Genomic DNA, 20,593 nt, shown 5'->3' on the forward strand with positions numbered 1-20,593 from the left:
GGGGGGGAAGGGAAAAAAAAAAAAAAAAAAAAAAAAAAAGCCAAGGCTACTTCAGCCAACAACAAATTAATTTAACATGTTAACACAAACGCCTCGCTGTGGAGGCCTTTTACTGACCTTCTCCAGCAGATATCCAATCACCAGGAAGCCCTTGCCTCCCAGCATCTGCTCCTGCATGGCCACCGAGCTCTTCAGCAGCTCCACCAGGAAGGCCAGCAGAGTAGCACTGCAACATACACATCGTACACACACACACACACACACACACACACACACACACACACACACACACACACACACACACACACACACACACACACACACATATATATATATCAGGAATGCTGCGTGGAAATCAGTGATGGATTTCTACATGTTCTCTATCGGAGTATGTGATAAAAACCCAGTATTTTTAATAAGCAGTTGTATTTTTGTGTTCCTGATGATACTTGACAAATAATCTGACTGCAGTGAACATGATGGGGAGATTGTATATAAGTGTATTAACGTTCATGTGCGAGGAGCGCAGACACACCGCCTTCCTGAAAGCTGCTCATCGCTCTGGGTGAAACCACATAACTCTTCTTCCTCCCTTCACACTTACACACCCTGCTCTCTTTAATCAGTTATTTCTTGCCTGCAGCATGATGATCTAAGGTTGGTCTTTCAGATAGAAGATAATTCTCATACAGAAGATTAATCTTTTCCTAATGTTGCTCTTACTTTCACTTCTTATCCCTCTACTTTGTTTGTTTCTGGGTATGTTTCAGGATCATCTATAGTAGATTTTGCATATTAAACAAAAAAATAAATAAAATAGACTAATCTAGAAATCATTTATAGCGTCTATATCGCTGCTTTCCACACAGCTACTGGCTGCCATTCATTTCTGCGGAGCACTCACCAGACTGTGGTGTCCACGCTGCTGTCATTGAGCTGTTTGTAGTCCAGCTGAGCAAAGAGAGGAAACAGGACCTGGATGCCTCCTATAGAGTGGATGGCGCTGTGGATGGAGTGGGTAACAATAGCTTTCACATCCTGTGGGAACAGAAATGGGCCGTTAGCGCTGACAGAGACACGGGCGATACTGAATGTGCACACAGACACTCAGCCACTGCCATTAAAAATTGAAAAACAGCTCTCATGTATAGGCTTAAAGCAAAAATATCTGCTGTTGGCCTTAAATACAGTAAAGCTACAATTACGGATGGTACCTCTAGTTTTGAGCTGAATATCAGATTTTAATATATATCTAAAATCTATTTGTCACGATTTCACATTGATGTACGTATTGTTCTTGGTTTTTTGTCCATTACGCTTTCTTTCGCACATCTTTTTCCAGGTCTCAAGAAAAAATAAAATAATTTCATATTGACAGAATAAATCATTTCACAACTAAAATTCTCCATAGCACTGTAAATGGCTGCCTTGTGCTGTCTTGACTGAACTGAACTGACAAAAAAAGAGGACTATACACCAGCTATAATACAATGTGACTCTGCCTTTTGTGATTGTGAATTACAGTAATTGCAGCCTGAATCCCTGGTGCATTCTTAAGAGGAGGAAGAAATTCTTTAAAAAAAATCAAGATGAGATACAAAGAAGAGCCACCATTAGCAAAGCACAGCTCCAGTGACCAAAGACGGCTTAAATACAACCACAAGCAATATCCTCAAAGGAGAGAGAGAGTTCAATTAACAGCTGAGACCTGTGAGTCAAATGTGGACAACATGGCTGCAGGGTGCAGTAGCAATTTTGGCAAAGGTGTATTTAACTGAAGATTTGCTTTTTCTTTTTTTTTTGTTTACTACCATCTAATATCTATAATTTTCATATCCACAGCAATCCCAGCAGGCTAAATAGTACAGTTTATTCCACAGGGGGTGTGAGTCATCCTGTGACAAACTACCCTGATAATCACTTAATGAACATTCAGAGGTCTGGCGCTGGGGTTAGTGATGAAGAGCCACACTGACCTGTAGCATGAGTGCGTGCGGTGAGTGGACAAAGATGGACGGGTTTTCCCTGGGCGACGACTCCAGGCAGAGCTGGGCATCCGTCGCCTTGGCGTTGTAGGTGAAGGAGATGGAGCTGGCCAGCTTGCCATCGTACAACACCTGCTTGTGGTGCTCAGCCAGGTGGATGTCGCTCTCTGACTTAAACTTGAAAGTGCTCTGTGGTGACAAACAAAGAAAGAAGGAAGTCGTCAAAGGTTGTGGTGAGAGAAAAACAGAATCAGAAGGACAAATGACTTGTCCAGTGGAAATAAAAGGTGTGTGTGTGTGTGTGTGTGTGCGCGTGTCAACGACCAAAATGGAGTCTGCTTAATTGCAGCATGTGTCGTGTGTAAACAACACAGCATTAGCTTAATGAACACAGCGCTAACTCGGGCACTAATTCAATTAGCCCAGAATAAGAGATGGAGGGGGGGTGGGAGAGAGGCACTCGGAGCTCCAAATTTATCTTCTCCCTTTGTAGTCTACCAACAAAAAACACACAAAAGAATATAGATGCAAACTGGCATATTTGTGTTATTCAATGTTTTTGTATTACACTCTTCTCTGGGAGCTGCTGAGCCTTTATTTTGTTGAAATCTAAGATATTTTTTTCATGGCTAAATTTCCTTCTAAAGAATTGTAAGGCAGGTTTACAAAAGGACAGACACCTTGTCTTCTTGGCTACCACCAAAAATAATTGGTTCTATCCATACAGACATTGTAGGAGGTATAAACTGAATTCTGTTTGTGTGTGTGTGTGTGTGTGTGTGTGTGCATCTATGTCTAAATCCGTCTGTCTGCACAGGTCAGTGGATACATATATCCTGCAGCGGTGCTGACACACACATGAAGGCCTGCAGATGAACGGCCAGCAAGTTGCTCTGCCACCCTTTGCAACAGCTCTGGGCGAGGAGCGCTCTCTCCCCTCCGAGCGGCTGGGTCCCCGGGTGCCTCGCTCAGCCTGACTGCTCAGGAAAGCCCCGGGCCGCTCGCAAACCTGCAGGCCTGTCTTGTTCTAAACCTTTCATCTGAGGTCTGCAGCAGAAAATGTGCCCTGAGCAGTTTTAACCATGCAGAACTAAATTTCACACTGAAGCAAAGAGCGCACTGCACAATGGATACATCTGAAGGAAACAGCCTCTGCACAGTGTAACATCCTTATCCCCGTCCAACAGCTGAATACAAGTCTCACCCTTAATTTTCCCTCTCTCCTTTCCTACGAAGAGGAACTGATCGAGACCGCTAATCTGCATCTGAAACACACTCTCTACACACACCTAGACACACATTCTTGCCAGCGAAACATTATTTGCAAGAGTAATTAATGGTAATTACATGGCAGGACAGCATGTCTAAGTTTAAGAACATATTACTTTAGCAAAATACAAGAGCCGATGACCCGGGGTTAAAAAGCATATCCATTTAGAGTAACCCAGAATACTGCAGCCATGTGCAGGGATAATCAATCACAAACACAAATAAATGGCTCTTCGGTGTATTTCGAAGGTTAGTGGCCCCTCTGCATGGGGAAAAAATAAATAAATACTGAATAGCCTGAATGTGAAATTAATAAACTTATTAAGATACACATTTTTGCAGTGTAAGCCCATTTATTGTGAGGCATTTATGCAGGCTGTGTGTGTACTTGTGCATATGTACAGATGTGGCTGTGTAAATGTGAGTGTGTATTTATGTTTGCTGTGTTAAATGAGGGAGGCAGGTAGCTGGTGGTGTAAAAGAATTTTGCTGACGCTTTATAGTATTAAGGGATGTACTGAGCATGCGATTAGGCGGAGGGTGTAAGGGTACCAGAAAATGGAAATTTTGACACATATAAATCTTTACGCAGCTCGGGCTTTAACACATATGTGTCTCTCACATGGTTTGAAGAAACACACAGAGGAGTGAAAGCGTCAACTGCCGCCTGTCTCGTACCTGACAGCTGCGGATGCGGCACTGACCTGCAGTAACAACAGCACACCCACATCAACTCCATTCAGCTCTTGCATCTGTGCATCTCCACACAGTTTGCTGAATGAAGACCACTCCTCCGAAATGAGTTTTCCAGCATGTGAAACACCAATGCAAGTTCCGAACCTAACCTTAACTAAATAAAATCTAAAACTGATCAAAGAATAAATCTAGCTAGACATTTGAGGCCAGTTCAGGACATGACATTCTCAGTCTGATACAAACCAGTTTTTAGGGAATTTAATTCTCTGAGCATTCAAAATTAAAATGCTAAAAACAATCAGACTTTCAATCATACTATTATGAAACCTGACATGATGTGTGTGTGCAAAAACACACATGGAGACATACAACACAGGTGTCCAAATAGACTTATATGGTTCATTAATTATGTTGTGGCCAGATTGTTGGCAGTGCTCACCACTTTGCAATGAGGACATCTGGACTGATGATGAAGAGTGCAACAAGCAAAACACTCAATGCGAGTGACAGGAAATGGACACACACACACACACACACACAGACAAAAAACCAAAAGGAAACACACAGAACACACAAGCAAAAAGACAAAAACCACTGAAGCTGTGTTTTGACTACAGCCTGCGTACTAAAACAACATGTTATGTTCCATCTTCTCCTGTCATTAGGAGAGCATGGAAGTGCTGAACTGCACACACATACAGACATTCACTACACACAGCATGTTGGCCATCATGAGCCGCGTCAAGCGAGAAGACCTTGAACACCCTCCCTGTGCTGAAGGCTTGTTTAGCAGAGCGAGCAGAAAGTCTGTCTGCTTCTTGCTCCTCATTATTGAACAGTAACACTTACAGTGGCTGAGACCAAGAGGCTTCATACAGCTATGCACACACACACACACACACACACATATATATATATATATATATATACACTGTACAGTAGATACAGATACTGTTCTCTTCAACACAGATGAGGCAATACCCCCAGAGCAGCTTGTCATATACACACATCATCATCTGCGTGAAGTCATGAGAACAAGCACCGGCCTGCATTGGCATTAAGAGAGGAAGCTGTGTGACACAAGCTGAGTTCCACTGGCGTCCTCTGTTGCCGACCGGAAAAACCTGCGCACTCGTCATTACAATACCAGCGCCGAGGCCGGCGGCTTTGAAGGAACTGGGCCATTTAATGGTCTCTTCTGGGCATCAGAGAAGCCCATTTTGCGCCATGCAGAGAGGCAATCATCTGACTGATCAGCCTCAGAAAACCCTGGGCTGTGACGGAGAGAGGAATCAGCATTTGTGGCAGGCAAACAGCAAAACCCTAAGCATGTGCTCATTAGGAGGAACATGTGACAACTCCAGTCTATGATGTGCCCTACGTTATATGATGTAGGACAAGAGCGGTTGAGAGAGAGAGAGAGAAGACAAGTGTGAGAGAAAGAGACGGGTGTGAAACTTGCATGTATGATTCAGGGCTTCTTTGTGTAGCTCTACCTGTTATCAGTATGTTTCTCCGTCAGTGTCACTTCATCAGGTCTTGTTTCTTTTCTTTTTTTTATAAATAAGAGCAAAAACACATACAAAACACATGAGGATTCTCACGTAACTCTAGCTCCTCCTCTACTTATCTCAAAAAACGTTGCAAAGTCTTTAAAAAATTGCCAGATGAACCTTGCAGGGTGTGCTCAATTTTTTCTAACCTCATATGACATAAAATATTTCTGATCCACTGCGAATGAGATCGAGGAATTGCATCTTTCCATTTCAGGAGGACTTGACAACGAGCGAGCAGCGTACACGATGCCAGGAAGTCACGCTGGAACTTGTTCAAAGAGAGCTATAATAGGGTAAGGGTCTACATTTACTTCAAGGACCTATGAAAGTGTCATAAACACAGAAGTCCACTGGACTGCTAGCTTGGAGCAGTTTCAGAAAGTTTGACGATACGAAGATGGGATCATTCTATAACTTCGCACTCTGGATCTATTTTCTGGGATTCTCTCTGACTACTTCATTAGGTATTGGTAATCAAAATAAATTCTTGATTTAGTGCTTAACCTGTCTAAGGAGTCGTTCAAAAACCAGCAGCTGTTCGCACACATCAGCAACCTCAGACATCCGCGCGGTCCCATGGTGCTGAAATCTAGACAGTTTTGGACACCTTCGTAAACAAGCTGTAAGTGGCCTGAGGCGTGCAAGTCAGCCAAAACAAGAAGCAGACAGCTGGCAAGGTGTTGCGGCATCTCGGCTGTCACTGATAGCCAGGCCAAAAGGCAGAGATGGGGATTTCTAAAGTTATCAGTGCTCAACACCAAACATTGTGAAGCCTCATTTGAATAATTTTTATCACCACAGGAACAAAAAGCTGTGTTTAGACTTGTGGTTTAAGGGCAAAATCCACCCCTGGATACTTCCAAAACTGCAAATTCATTCCAAAATCATGATTTCCCAGGAGGTATTTAGAGATAGTGTAGTAATTTACTTTTTGCTGGGCCTCTTGAATGTGAAATTATTTTTTACTTTTTTATAGTGATTTCGTTCAATTGGGGGGATGTATGTGCATATTTACATTTATAGGCTACTGTACAGACTCTATAGTTGGAAAATGTATGTGTTAATCTAGGGGTGACAAGTTATTCTGTCCAATGATATCTGTCCCACTTTGAAATTACACATGAATTCACCGAAAGTCTCAGTTTTCCCACCAACACTTAAATGCAGCATGCATTTGTGAATCAGTTGGGAGCTGCGTAAATAACTTTTGCTTAAATGGTGAAACAGCTAAAAGTAAATGATTAAAAACAGAAGCTAAATAATAATATAGTGGATGAACAGCGTAATGTGTTGATGTTGTGTTAATGTTGAATTCAACTTAAACTGAAATAGCTAAAAATAATTGATAACTGATTAAAATGAATACCTAAATTAAACAGTTCATATAGTTATCTGAAATTAATTTATAAACTGTTTAAATAAAGTAATGAAGAACTGCTTGAAATACTTAGCTAAGTCTCTCAGTGGTAGTCGCAAGAATATAAACTTGATCAGACCAACCTAAACACTTACAGTTCAAGTGTATGAAAAATAATGTTAAAATATCCACTTTTATATACGTGACATTGTTAATCAATAACCAGTTAAAAGCATTTAAAGTCAACACATTTGCATGCTGGAGGAGTACTTGAGTTCATACAAGGCTGTGGGTTGTGAGTCTCAACTACCTCAAACTGAAATGTGAACGGGCAAAGACGGCATTAAGTAACACTTACAATGCAATCCTCCAGCTACCAGGATATTCTGTGTGGCAAACGATGCATGACATTGATACGCTGTAAAGCGAACAGAGAATATACAGCACTGATAAGGTAGTACGTGGGTGTCTAACCTTGTATCCTGGGCCAAGCTGGTGAATGGCAAAGATCTGAGCTGGGTTGAGAGCTTCACTGAATACATAAATGGCTCCCAGCTGACCACAAAACACCCTGTTAGCGTCCGCTGTCTCTGATGAACCCAGGAAACACTTGTCATAGCTCTGGGGGAAAAAACAGTAGAACACAAGTAAAAATTAGCTATCATATAAAACATTTCAAATTTTCAGAGCTTTCCTGCAAAGGGCATTTGGGATCTAACATGATTTAACATGATTCACCGAAGGCGAGCAAGGCAAAAGCTATTGGAAGACGGACATTTTTATCAATTGTTACATAGTTTATTTTACATTTAACCCAGAACTAATTCTAGCTTTGTAGGCTACAGGTACAGAAGTGACAACTCCTCTCTTATAGATAGTGTGTTTTTCAGTTTCACGTCACATTAAAGGAGCTATTTGTAAATTTTGCTATTGCTACATTAGTATTAATTGCTGTTTACATACCAGACTTGCTAAGAGCTTTAGCCATCGTTGCTGTTACAAGACAGGAGGTTATAATACATCCCCTGAGCAGTGCTACTTCTTTAGGGCAGATTGGACGCTACACTGACTCAGTATTAGAAAGTGATGAGACAGGCCAACCAGGCCAGGGCTAGCTTAGTGTTGGGGTTAGCATGCTAACTTCAGTCGAAGAAACGAAGTGATAGAAATGGAAGAAAAACAAAAGGGTTGCTTTCCACTGCTGGAGACAGCTCTTTGCGAGTAAAGGAATGAAGTTTGCAACGTTTCTTTTAAACTGGTAAGTAAATAGCTGTTAATGCTAATTTAAGCTATGTAGCAATACCAACACCTTTAAGAAGAAATGTTTGTTCAAAGTTTGTTTATCTTGACATTCTAATAGTTAATTATTCATTTTCTCGGCTCACAACTTCATGGCGCTCTGTAGTGATGAACACAGTGCATGGCTGTTGAACTTTTAATAGCTGTTTGTTTCTAATCGCTCTGTTACAACTTTGCTATCACCTACTATTACAGTCTTTCTGCCCACTCGCCTTTCATCTCCTCCATCCCTCTGATACCCTTTATCGCAATGAAATCTCTACTCCTCTGCTTCTTCGAAGTGATGAAATAAGTTTTATCTTCAGCCTTTAGGACAAAACAAAGCCTGATAGCATCAATGTATTTTTGAAACCTGTTCTTTCACTCTTGTACTGTATGTGTCTTTTCTTACGTGTCTTTTCGGTGAGCTGTGTGAACTAGAGACTTCTCACCCCTTACAGATTTCTTACAGAGAATAACACCAGCCCTCAATAATTGCAGCAATGTCAAAGGCCAGACAGGAAGGGAAGTGTAATGCAGGCTGTGCTGCCACTGAGAGGTCAGGCTAACTGTCCCCTGCTAAATGGAAAAGTGGGAAGTTGGAGTTTCGGCGAACTGTGCTGGAAAGGGGCCCAAGGGCAACTCTGCCACAGCTGACAAATGCAGAGGGTAAACCACAGATGTTTGCCAGTATTACGACAGGAGGGAAGTGTGAAGTAGAGCCAGACTAACACTGAATTCTGAGGCTGGTATAGAAGGATAGGAACATATCATTTAGAGAATAATTTATTAGCAACGATCATTCAAATCTGGTTGAGAATAAAGCTTTTTTTTACCCAGAAGTCTCTTCATTACTTTGTGTTTTTCTGAAATCTTTAATGTAATTTTTCTACACATAACAACACAACTCTCTCAAGCGTCTGTGACAGACCAATATCAGTGCCCTTACATCATTGGTGTTGACGTGCCAGGCCATATCGCCATAGGAGACCAGCTGACCGTTGACATAGCAACGAATCTCTGAGTTCCTCCAGCGGTTGTAGATGTGGACAATGCTGATCATGTACCACTGAAAAATACAAAAACATAAAACATCAAAACAAAACACAAAAATTTTTTAGGCAAATTGATGTCAGCCAACATGGAAGATTAAAATGCATTGAACAACCATTTAGCGCACCTTAATCTACCACTAATAGTGTGAATGTGAGTCTGTGTGGATGTGTGTGCCTTCATTAGAAAGCATCTTCCCTGGTGACAATGCACACAGGTTCCCTGGAGGGACGACTGAAATGGAGGGGAGACTGTGGGGGGAGGTGCACAAGCTTGAATCTTGCAGGTGCACACATAGCTGAGAAGTGGACAATACCACATTCACATGCAAGCACTCACACACACACACCTGCGCACACACACACACACACACACACACACACACACATTAACACATGCACACTGAGGACGAAATGCTGTCCGACATGGTGACTTATAAAATGATCAAATGAAAGCACTGGGAACTTTGTTAGGCAGCAGCAGAGATTCTACTGGGTCAGCAAATACTGCGGAAGGCTATCTCATCAAGTGAATGTGTGTGTGGTTATGTGTGCATGCACGGGTGTGTGTGGGTATTTTTGTGTGCAGGACAGTAGCAAAATGCTGACAGCGCTGTAGAGGGGCAGTGTTTAGGTCTTAATTGACAGATCTTATCTAGAGTCATTAACAAGTGAGTGCAAGGAGAGACGGAAGAGGAGAGCAGCCACACGGTCCTGATGCCGTCTCATCTAACAAGTGGCTCTGGGTAACCAAACTCTGCACTAAATAAAAATTATTCAGTTGAGTTATTTGGTTGCACATGTGAGTGTTTTCTTACCTTGCGGGGTTGGAAATCGTATTTCACGCAGTGCTGGAAGCCTTTTCCTTTCGATTTCAACGACGTCACGATGAGACAGTTTCCCACAAAGTGAGCGGAGTAACCTATTCCTTTACTGGTGCGAAAGCTGCAGGAGAAGCAGAGAGAGTTCCACTTATTTCAGAAGATCTGTGTTTGAAAATACCTCTACTAGTTAAAAATAATAGCTCTAAATTAAAACGAATTGTGATACTTCTCAATGACTGGTGTAACATTTGAGTTTCTGTTTAGTTAAATGATGTTCACTGTGTAAAGTAAAAGCAAACATTTGCCACATAAATGAGATTCTGACCATGTCTGGTTTAATTTGTCAGATCGGCTTTACTGTAAACAATGTAACGTTTTTTTGATTTTCTGCAAGCCACCACTATGACTGCAAAAGGTCAAGTACATCAAAGGAAATCGACTATTTTTCACAGATAAAATTAGACCTTATAAAATCCTGCCTACTGAAATACAAGCAGGAAATGTTTCACACCCACATATCACAGTATTTAAGCCAATAGCAGTCACAAAAAGCAGGATTTTAAGGTGCTTTCTTTGCAGCAGCACCAGGGGTCCCAGATCATGGGTTTGTGAGAAACACTACTAATCCCCTTCCCTCCATTTTTTTCCTCCATAATGTTTCTCTTCCTGCGCTCGTAACCACCATGTAAAACCCAGTCTCACAGCTAAGCTACTTCGTGAAACAACAAGACACACTTCACTTCTAAAACAGGCCCAGAAGGATCACACGCATAGCGGAACCAGAAAGCAGATATAAATCCCCTCTCAAGTGAATCCCTGATACACAATAGGAGTGCATATGCCGTGTTATCGTGGCCTTAATGCAGCTGCGGAGGCCAGTATCAGACAGGCGGCTGGAGTAGCGGCTGCATCTGGGGGAGAATGATAAGACCTGGGCCAGAGGAGAGGGGGGCACCCTCCCTCTCTTGCTCCTTGCTTACCATGACAACCTGACGAATGGTTACTAAGGAAACAGGATTATATCCTCACACTTTTCACGATTAGAGCTCGTCTCTGCGATGGTATCCAGAGAATATATGGATGTATGACATCCTTCCTGTAGATGACTAGCTCCTTGATTCTTATTTCTGTCAGTAATGAATCAGTTTGACACTGTGAGGGGGAGAGGTGAAGGGAGGACGGCGCCGGTTAGCGTCAAAGAGTGAAGAGGTGGAGGGAAGGAGCCAAGCAGCAGAGTAAAGAAGTTCAATTAAATAAAAGGTCAAAGCTAATGAAGCTTCATAGTGGCTAACGGCCTGCACTTACAGTGCTAACGTCGAGGCCAGCGAAGGTCCAGAGCTGTACAATGAGCGGAGGCATCCGCCCAGCAGCATACTCATAATGGAGTGCCTTGACATTTAAAGTTATGTGCTAATTCATTATCTGTTTATCTATTAACTTTCTGTCCGTGTCATTCACTCTGATGAGTTAAATGTTTATCGCCTGAAGAGCATCAGTAAAGAAACTCTGAATAAAACTAATGCTGTGTCTATTGCTCAGGAGGAACCTGCAGGAAAACCTTAGAGAGATCATTAGTTCAGGATTCTCTGTGTCTGTGTTCAACAGATCTTTGACTGATTAGTATGAAACTAGCAGAACACATGAACAGTCCCAGCACTGAAAAACACTTGAATATGAATTTAAATAGTAAGTTGTTTTTGTCATATATCAAACAGAAATGCCATACAGTCTGTGATTATAACTGTGACGACTTCCTGGTGTAACATAGTAAATTCAATATTGTTGAGTAACCTCAAGGATGGATGGATGGATGGATGGATGGATGGATGGATGGATAGATGGAAAACAAGCAATTTAACCACATCACTTCTAACTTACTAACAGAAGACAACCTACCTTGTGCAGTATTGAGAGCTAATGAGGGAGATTATAAGGCCTGAGCTGAGTCTGTTAAGTGCTTTCTCATACTGTGATTAAGTGAAGCGCGCTCTCCTTCCACCTGTATTCACTTGAGTTAGTTTCTTAGTACTTTCACCAGAAAGGACGGCTGTCAGCGGCTTCTTTTACAATATTTCTTTTCCCTGTCTGACTGTTTAAAAAAAAAAAAAACACACAAAATTGAGAGAGCAAAGAGCCCCTTTCTCTATGATTTTGAAGGACTGACACAAAAATATGATGTTTAGCCCTGATGTTTTTGATTCCTTTTCTTCTATTAAACTCCTCTGTACCAGCACTCGCAAACAAATCGACATGTGGCTGGGTCAACAAAACGGGCAAAGCAATGAAAGATTCATGGCCATTAGAAATACTCTGACAGTAGTGAAGTGTTGAAGAGCATGTTTTTCTTTTATTTAGATTCAGAAAAAAAATACTGTAAGATATTTTCAGACCGTTTTTTTTTTTTATCATATGTAATTTTGTAATCCAGATGATTGCTATTCTACTTACCAATAGAGGTACGGTTTGTCTTTGTCCACGTTGATGTTGTTGAGTGGATCCTGTCTGAACCAAGTGTTGATAGTGAATCCGTTCTGGTAAGGCCATTTGGCAATTGGCGGCAACGCTATAGCCTGGAGGAGGATACACACTTTCAGAGCAGCTCTCGCGAATGTTTATAGCAATCAATATGTCTCTCAGTTCGTCATTACTTCTTTTTAACCATTCAACTCCTTGCACTGGTGCTAATTAAGATGTGCTGAGTGTAAACAGGAATGTCAGGAATGAAGGAGTCTTTAGCAATGTGGGTGCACAAAGCATAAATTAGACTCATTTTTGCTAATGAGGCCCCGGTGTGTGTTTTGTGTGTTTCTCTTCGGTCGGTCTCACCGCTGCACTGCGTCCTGGAAAGTTGAAGAAGGTATCAGGACCGTGTCTCTGAGGCATCTGGTTCAACACCGACAAGAGCTTGATCGCGTGTCTCGGCTGGAGGAGAGGAGAGGAGAGGAGAGGAGGAGAAAAAGAAAGTGATTGCCATTATTATGTGACAGATGCTTCATTTATCAGAGGCACAGGGGTGACAATCTGTTAAAAAAAAAAAAAAAAAAAAAAACATGGTGTGACATCACATCTCCACCGCAACCCCACCGGATCAATAACTCTTCAATCACCCCCGCCATCCCTCGACAACACCTCATCAATACCATGGCAACCCTTAATCGATCTGTCTCTGGAGAGGGCTGCTTGGGGGAGGAGAAATTGGAAAAGACAGGGAAATAGGGGCGAGGTGGACGGGGTGGTGCTCGTTATTGGATGGAGGAGGTATGGAGAGAGAGGGAGGAGAGGGATGCATGATGGTCTTGCTGTGGAACACTGATCAGTGACCAGGGGTTGTTGATGGCGGCTGCCCTGGAGCCTGGAGTAGAGGGGAGATTGACGAGAAGGAACGAGGTTGTATTGACTCAACTAGTGGACACAAGCAGCTGCTGAGGAGTCATACAACCCTGCAGTGAGCAGGGATGGCAGAGGAGAAGGTTTAGTCTCATAAAACCATCCAAAATGTCATAGCTCTCTTTTAAAACATCCACTCTGAATCTACTAGTGATTAAAAACTACAGGGAGCAGTTCAGATGACGAGTAGCGCTGTAAGTGGAATTTGTACTTAGCACTCCTGAGTCTCAGCTCCTGAATTAACCTCATTAACGGGTACTTAAAGTGAACTTGGCATTGTGGCTCTAGAAGTAAGCATGAGTCAGCAGCTGTACAGCCTAACCCTCTTCTTTCAGAAACTTTCATTAATAATATCAATAGTAATAATAATAAACTTTATAAATACAGCATCTTCAAAAACAACCAACTATTACAAAAGGGAGAAAACTGTTGAAAAAATGTCAGCACTGCAGTTGGGCTGGCTATGCAAAGTGTTGGGGAAGCTACGTTGAAAGCTAGCAATTACTTTACACTGGAAGAAGTTGAAATCTACTAGAAATCTGGTTTGTTTAACTAAAGCTTCTAAGCCACTGCTAAGAAAAAGTAGTTCAAAGTACTTGGCAACGTACACATGATACAAAATTATAACAAAATAGTTACATGCCAGTTTATTGCAAAAAGTGCCTACTTGTTCAGAGGTCATAAACTAAAAACTAAAATACCCCACTATTAATGGGAATATGCAACAAAAGTCAGCTTTGGTTTTGTTTACAATAAATGCTTAAGAAGGGCCACGGTGATCCCTCCTCAGGCTGGGATTCAGGAGGTTTGTCCATGGCGACGTTGTCGATGTGTGAGTATTGAGAAACGCCCTTAGCTCTTGCACATGCACTACACAAAGGTCAAGCGTGTGTCGTGGACTGTCTGACAAATGCATTGCCTGAGTATGCCTTCACAGCAGGATGAAAGAGAGATAAAGCAATGGTAAAATGAGAATAAAAAAATAATTCCTTTCCTTTATTTGTCCAAAATTGTTTGTAGTTTCAGAAAAAAAACAAAAAAACGGTGAAAGTAATTTCACTACTTTAATCACTACACACGTATGAATGTAGTTGAACTACCAGCAAGCTACTGCAAAATGTAGTTACGGTAGTAGTTTAGTTACATTTAGTCCACTACTTCCCAACACTGGCTATGCAAGTGTAGAGAAAGTTACAGATGAGCAGATGTTGTGGCCGAATGGAATCTCCACTCTCCTGGTGAAAAAGTCTGACAGAGGGGAAGAAGAAGAAGAAAATGAGCCCTCGAGCAACACATTTAGTCCAGTGGAGCTGCTCGATGGGTTAGAAGAGATAGAATAGAATAGATAGGTAATAGAGCATGCTGGTTAGAGTGTGTGTGTCTGGCATGTCTGTGTGCGTTGCTGAAAAATTGTCAACCTTCTCTCCAGGAGAAAAACAATTCTGAATTAACGGGCTATTTCATGAGTGTGTTTCACCTTCACGGCTGATTAGGCTGTTACTTATTACTCTAACAGAAGTATCACAGTCAACACTGTTGCATTAATAGCCAATTACAAAAGAAAAAAAAAAAGTTAAACGTGAGCTCAATTGCCCTTGTCTTGACATACACTCCCAAAGCAAAGCAAACAACACATAGACACACACACACACACACACACACACACACACACACACAGACAGACACACACACACATCTGTGCTAGTGAGTGCCATCTACTCCGCTGTGGTCTGCTAGGGGAGCAGCATGAGTGGCAGAGATGCCAGCAGAATCAATAAACTCACTCACACAGCCGTGACCGTCATTGGTCAGAACCTGGAGACGTTTGAGTCAGTGAGGGACAGGAGGTCACTGAACAACCTGCTCTTCATCACAGACTGTCCATGTCATCTCTCCCTCCACAACACGCTGCAGAAACAGAGTTCGTTTTCTAACAGACGCACTGAGCTCCGCTGTCACCATAACACTGTACAACAGCTCACTTTTATGTGACAAGTGAACACACTGCAATCTGTGCCTGCACATCATGCGCTTACTGCATTTTTTCCACAGTTCTTATTGCAACCCAGTCTTTCTTAAATTGCACACCTTCCTGCTGTTTATGTTGTTCAAGTACTGTACAGCGTATCTATTTTTATTTTTTATTTGATGCATGATTACCAGTTCATACTAATAATGTCAAAAGAGACTAGAGACATCAAAAATCTGGGGTTTTCTAATGTGTTCGTCAATCAGTTGCCATCAGAACCACTTGAAGGGATTTGGATTGAAGCTCATTTTGCCATTGGATGGACTTCCAATGTACTGTAGCATGATTCTTAAGTGAGATATCAATATCCATTTCTGATGTCAGACATACTCACAATATGAAATAAAATAAGAATTTATGACATAAAACAGTAATAATCATGATGATGCTATTACTTTTCCATTTTCTTCAGTGTAAGTGTTTGTTGCCTAGCACCGGCAAAGCACAGACGGACGTGTATGTGTATTTTAAGTGAAAATATAACTGTGGTCATAACATTAACAACACCCACTGATACACAATATAAAACTCTTATCACTTTGTTTAGGCTTTTTTTCCTTCTTCAAGTGTCCACCAACTCACCCAGATGCCGTTGTCCCCTCTCAACATACTGAAGAGCAGCTTCAGCTCCTTGACTGTGATGCTGTAACTGGCCATGACTCCCAGCATGTCCACCAGAAGGTCTGACAAAACACAGACAGAGGCAGAAAGTCAGTGTAAGGCAGCAGAAACGAGACATCCTCAATGTGTGTGTGCGTGCGTGCGTGCGTGTGTGTGAGTCAGCATTTGGAACTCCTTCTCTTGACACACTGTGAGTGTTGAGCAATCTATTAGTGCCGTCAAAATTCTCCTCCACTGTATACAAAATGCACACAACCTTGATTCTTGAGCAGAGTTGCTGAGCACAGCATTACTTTATACAGTGAATGTGTACACTCTGATGTAATATCTTGTTGTATTAGTGTTTATTGATCTTAATACATCAGGTAATGGGAGGCCAAACACGCAGAGAAGGTGTTAAATCTTCTCAACTGTTAGCTAAACAAACCAATAGCCATGTAATACTTTAGCTAATGCGGCCAACGGCGACAGGCTGGTAAATTGCGTACATAACGCTTGTTAATGAATATTGATTTATTATTATAAATTGTACCAACAAACCCCCATACACTCATTGTTAAAAAAAAGACTGTGTAAACTGGCTATATGGTGTATATACTGAACAGTTTATGTCCAACACCGAGTTACTTGTAAGTTTTCTCTGCCGTCGTGGTTTGCTGCCACAGCTTGACAAAAACTTCAGCCATTGTCACTTTCCACTGCGGGGAAGAGATACGATGGGCACATACAGGCCAGGGCTAGCTGGTTAACATGCTAACTTTAATAGAATTAGTACAAGAATTAACATTGGTGTTGCTTTCCACCTCTGGAGACAGCTCTTGACGAGTAAAGGAATAAAGTCTGATGCTGAACTCACAAAGTTTCTTCTAGACTGGTAAATAAACAGCTGTTAATGCTAATGTCGGCTATGTAGCGGTTGCAAAACTTACATATAGCTCCTTTAAAGGAATTATTTGACATACTGGGAAACAATTAATTTTTCACTGAGAGTTAGATGAAAGGACTGATACCTCTCTTATGTTTGAACATTAAATATGAAGCCACACCACCAGGCATTTAGCTTAGCTTAGCAGAAGTACTAGAAGCATGGGGAAACAGCTACCCCTGGCTTTGTCCAAAAGTAAAAAAAACAAAATCTACCTACCAGCACCTTGTACTAAAACACCAATCTAAAATCCAGAAAAAATTCTCTTTGCTGGACTAGTGACTGTTTCCCCCTGCTTATAGTCTTCACGCTAAGCTAAGCTAAGCTAAGCTAAGCTAATTGCTTGCTGGCTCTAGCTTCAAGAGACTATTTCTAAATGTCAAACTACTCCTTTAACATGTTTACAGTTTAATAAGCTATAGGAAGTCTGTAACAACCCGTCAACAACCTCACTAAGACTCCAAATGAGTTCTTGTTTAATGACCACATGTCATGAAATTGACAAAAAACAAGGCTTCAGAAACGTCTCCCTCAGAATACTTAAGCAGATAATTAAAGTCGACATTGTGCTAACATACATTTGTTTAGTCAAAATGACCTTCCTGCCTCACTGACTTTCACGGCACACAGCCACAACAGAACAGTGTGAATGTGGCAGTGGTACAGCACAGCCCTCTCAGAGTGAGGCAATCTGCTTACAAAGGTTCTTCTTTTCTATTAGGCCTGCTAGATATGAATAGAGTCTTCCCACAATATTTAATTAGCCAGAGCCCAGCGATAGGGAATAAAGCAGAAGGCTAGCTCACTGAGGTGCTTGGTATGAGAGGAAAATGCAATACACAATGTCCTAGATTTAAAACCCCTCAGCCCTGTTTTTGGTACAATCAATCCATGTAGGTCATTTTAAATAGTTTTAGAAAAGTCTTAGAATCACGCCTGAAAAATGGAGTCTGGGAGAATTGGCATTAAATTGATTTAAGCAGTGTATACTCTGCTGTGGTGAGCAGTAATAATAAGTCATAGAAGTTATAAAACACATTATCCTGCGGTGGTAGGTAGGACAGAGAGGACACTGGGAGGGAGGGAAGGAGAGGACACGCACACACCGAAGCGTCATTAAGGGGGGAAGTCAAGGCCAATATGATCATGTAAAAAGACGACTGTGTGTGTGTGCTGTTTTGCAATCAAGCCTGCACATACAAATCGCAGCACGCACAGAAACATACTGAGGTCATTACCCTGCTTCTGCTGCACCAGCGGGTTGTTATTGATGTCTGACCACAGGGCAAACACACATGCACACATGAAATAGTTTTGTTATGAAGAAAGAGATGAGTTAGACACATCTTCAACTATTGATTCTGAACTTACTGAAGTAACTCAACCTAAATTATTTTTTATTATTTTGATGGTTTTTAAACAGCTTTCTAATGTGCTACACTCCCAAAGTGAACAATATATACTGTTGACTCCAATGTCACAAATGTTGTTATCCATATAAAATATTACCCATAAAGTCCATCAAAAAAGAAAATTTTGCACCACAGTCTGGCACCAAACATGGCATATGGCTTTTGTCTCTCTTTCCTTTCTATGTTATTACAATTGTTTTCCCACCTACACACAACCTACTCAAATTCAGGAGTTTAGAGTCTTTTGTGTGATTTTGAAAGGCACTTGTGAGGAAATCATTACCTGTCGGAAATCATTACCAATGCTAAGCAGGAAAAAAAATTAAATAACAAACCTTCACAACACCAATCTTTGTTTTTATTCCACATCATAAACTTGTGCTTTAAGACAGTGTGAGGATATGTCACAGATCTTAAGTGAGTGTAAAGTTCTGTTCTGTCCCTCTGTAAATTTATGTCTTTATATCTGTTGCTCACCTGCGATCATGTCGTCCACGGTGCTCATCTTGAGCAGCACCTGCTGGATGAGGCCGACCTCTGTGCTGGTCTGCAGGTTGCGCACGCTCTTGCGCAGGATGGCTGTGAACATGCTCCAGATCTCAGCCTGGCACGTCACCTCGCAGTGGGACAACAACTCTACCATGCAGCCGATGCTCTCCGCCTCCTGGATGATGAAGTTCATCTCCAGGTCAAACTCGCCGCCCACCAGCTGGAGGAGGGTGAGGAAGAGGAGGAGGAGGAGGGGGAGGAGGAAGACAAAATGGGGAGGAAGGACATGGTTCGGGAGGCAGAAAAGGGCAGGGAACCAGTGTAAAGGAAGGTGGATAGCAGAAGCATTAGGTTGGTGTAGGGGAGGAAAAAGGGGGAGGATGAAGCAAGATGGGAGGAGAGAGAGAGAGAACAAAAAGAGAGAATGATTTAGTGAAGCATTTAACCTTTTGTCTGTAGGAGAGGTAAGCCCGGCTTCTGATGGATGCTGATTGTGGTCAGGAAAGCATTTCTTCTGCCGGGGGGCCACACATACTGCAACAAATAAACGTCCTTCATTCACACAAACACACACACACACACACACACACACACACACACACACACACACACACACACAAAACCCCATCTCCTCTCCTATTGCTCTCTCTTTCTAATGTGAGGAGTACAGCACTCTCTCCTCTGTGAACTACAATCACTCTCAAAATACAGCAGGCATAAAAATGCACCCTTCCGCTCCCTCAGATAGACACATAACCATGCAAGCACACACAACACAGGCACTGATTAATACACCGTTCAGTCTCTGTCATCTCAGATGGCATTAGTCAGAAGAGGATACCAAAGGCTACTTTTAAAGGAGACCGCAAATGCTCTCTCTTAATGGCTGGTGCACTATAATTACTTGTGAAAATACAGCCTTCATATAACTGTGCCTCACACACACTAGCACGCTCATCACATCCACCACATGAACACCAGCATACCCACTCAGCATACTACACTATCCAGGAAAGGGTAGCCATAGCAACCAACAAGCTACTGTAAGAGAAACACCATTGAGGTTATTAAATCAGATAGAACAGAAACATGCAGTAGCTGAGGAGAGGCTAGCAGACGAGAGATTACGAGCAGAAATAAAGACACCGGACAGGATAATCTGTCTGTACGACTGTGGTCTTTGTACAGGCAGAGAGAAGGAAACTAATGGATCAAATCAAGTACGGTCAGTATGTTTCACAATGAAATGAAAAGGAAGAGTAGCCCCCTGCTATCTGCATTCTGGAGAGAATGAAAGGAGAAGAAAAGGTGTCGGTGCCATTCGATAACAGGCCTGGAGTCGATCTGCAGTCAAAAATGAAACCTGAATCTGACTTGTGTTCGATAAAGGGTTTTATTCTCGATAATTCACTCTGCATGTACTTTAAAAACCATTACAGAGAAAAGCTATTCTGAGTAGGCCTGGGAATTAATTCAATAGAACTGTCTGTGCACTTAATGAGATGATCATGTTCCTGTGATTACATAATTGTGTTGTTATTGTAGTTGTAATTAAAAAAACAAAATGAGCAAATCAAGTTTTTCTTTTACATCAGTGACATTTTATATTTTTCTAATTCATTGTATAACAGTGGAACACACTGGCTTGCACATCAACCTACCTCGCCATCTCCATAACAACTGAGAAAACATCTACTGATGAGGACCATGAAA

At 41.8% G+C, this 20,593-nt stretch overlaps 1 protein-coding gene across 1 annotated transcript in view; it reads right to left on the bottom strand.

Annotated features, from left to right (window-relative positions):
* nbea (neurobeachin) overlaps nt 1-20,593 on the bottom strand; it is a 94,789-nt gene that overhangs the window by 45,943 nt on the left and 28,253 nt on the right. Inside the window, exons 2-11 of the mRNA XM_022738809.1 lie at nt 18,869-19,100; nt 16,016-16,116; nt 12,844-12,939; nt 12,466-12,587; nt 10,012-10,138; nt 9,091-9,210; nt 7,338-7,484; nt 1,977-2,174; nt 905-1,038; nt 118-226 (exon numbers count right to left, since the gene is read on the bottom strand). Coding sequence (XP_022594530.1) covers nt 118-226; nt 905-1,038; nt 1,977-2,174; nt 7,338-7,484; nt 9,091-9,210; nt 10,012-10,138; nt 12,466-12,587; nt 12,844-12,939; nt 16,016-16,116; nt 18,869-19,100 — 1,386 coding nt within the window. The remainder of the gene's footprint in view (nt 1-117; nt 227-904; nt 1,039-1,976; nt 2,175-7,337; nt 7,485-9,090; nt 9,211-10,011; nt 10,139-12,465; nt 12,588-12,843; nt 12,940-16,015; nt 16,117-18,868; nt 19,101-20,593) is intronic.

This window comes from Seriola dumerili, unplaced genomic scaffold, assembly GCF_002260705.1.
Source record: "Seriola dumerili isolate Sdu_G_001 unplaced genomic scaffold, Sdu_1.0 BDQW01000040.1, whole genome shotgun sequence".
Lineage (NCBI taxonomy): Eukaryota > Metazoa > Chordata > Actinopteri > Carangiformes > Carangidae > Seriola > Seriola dumerili.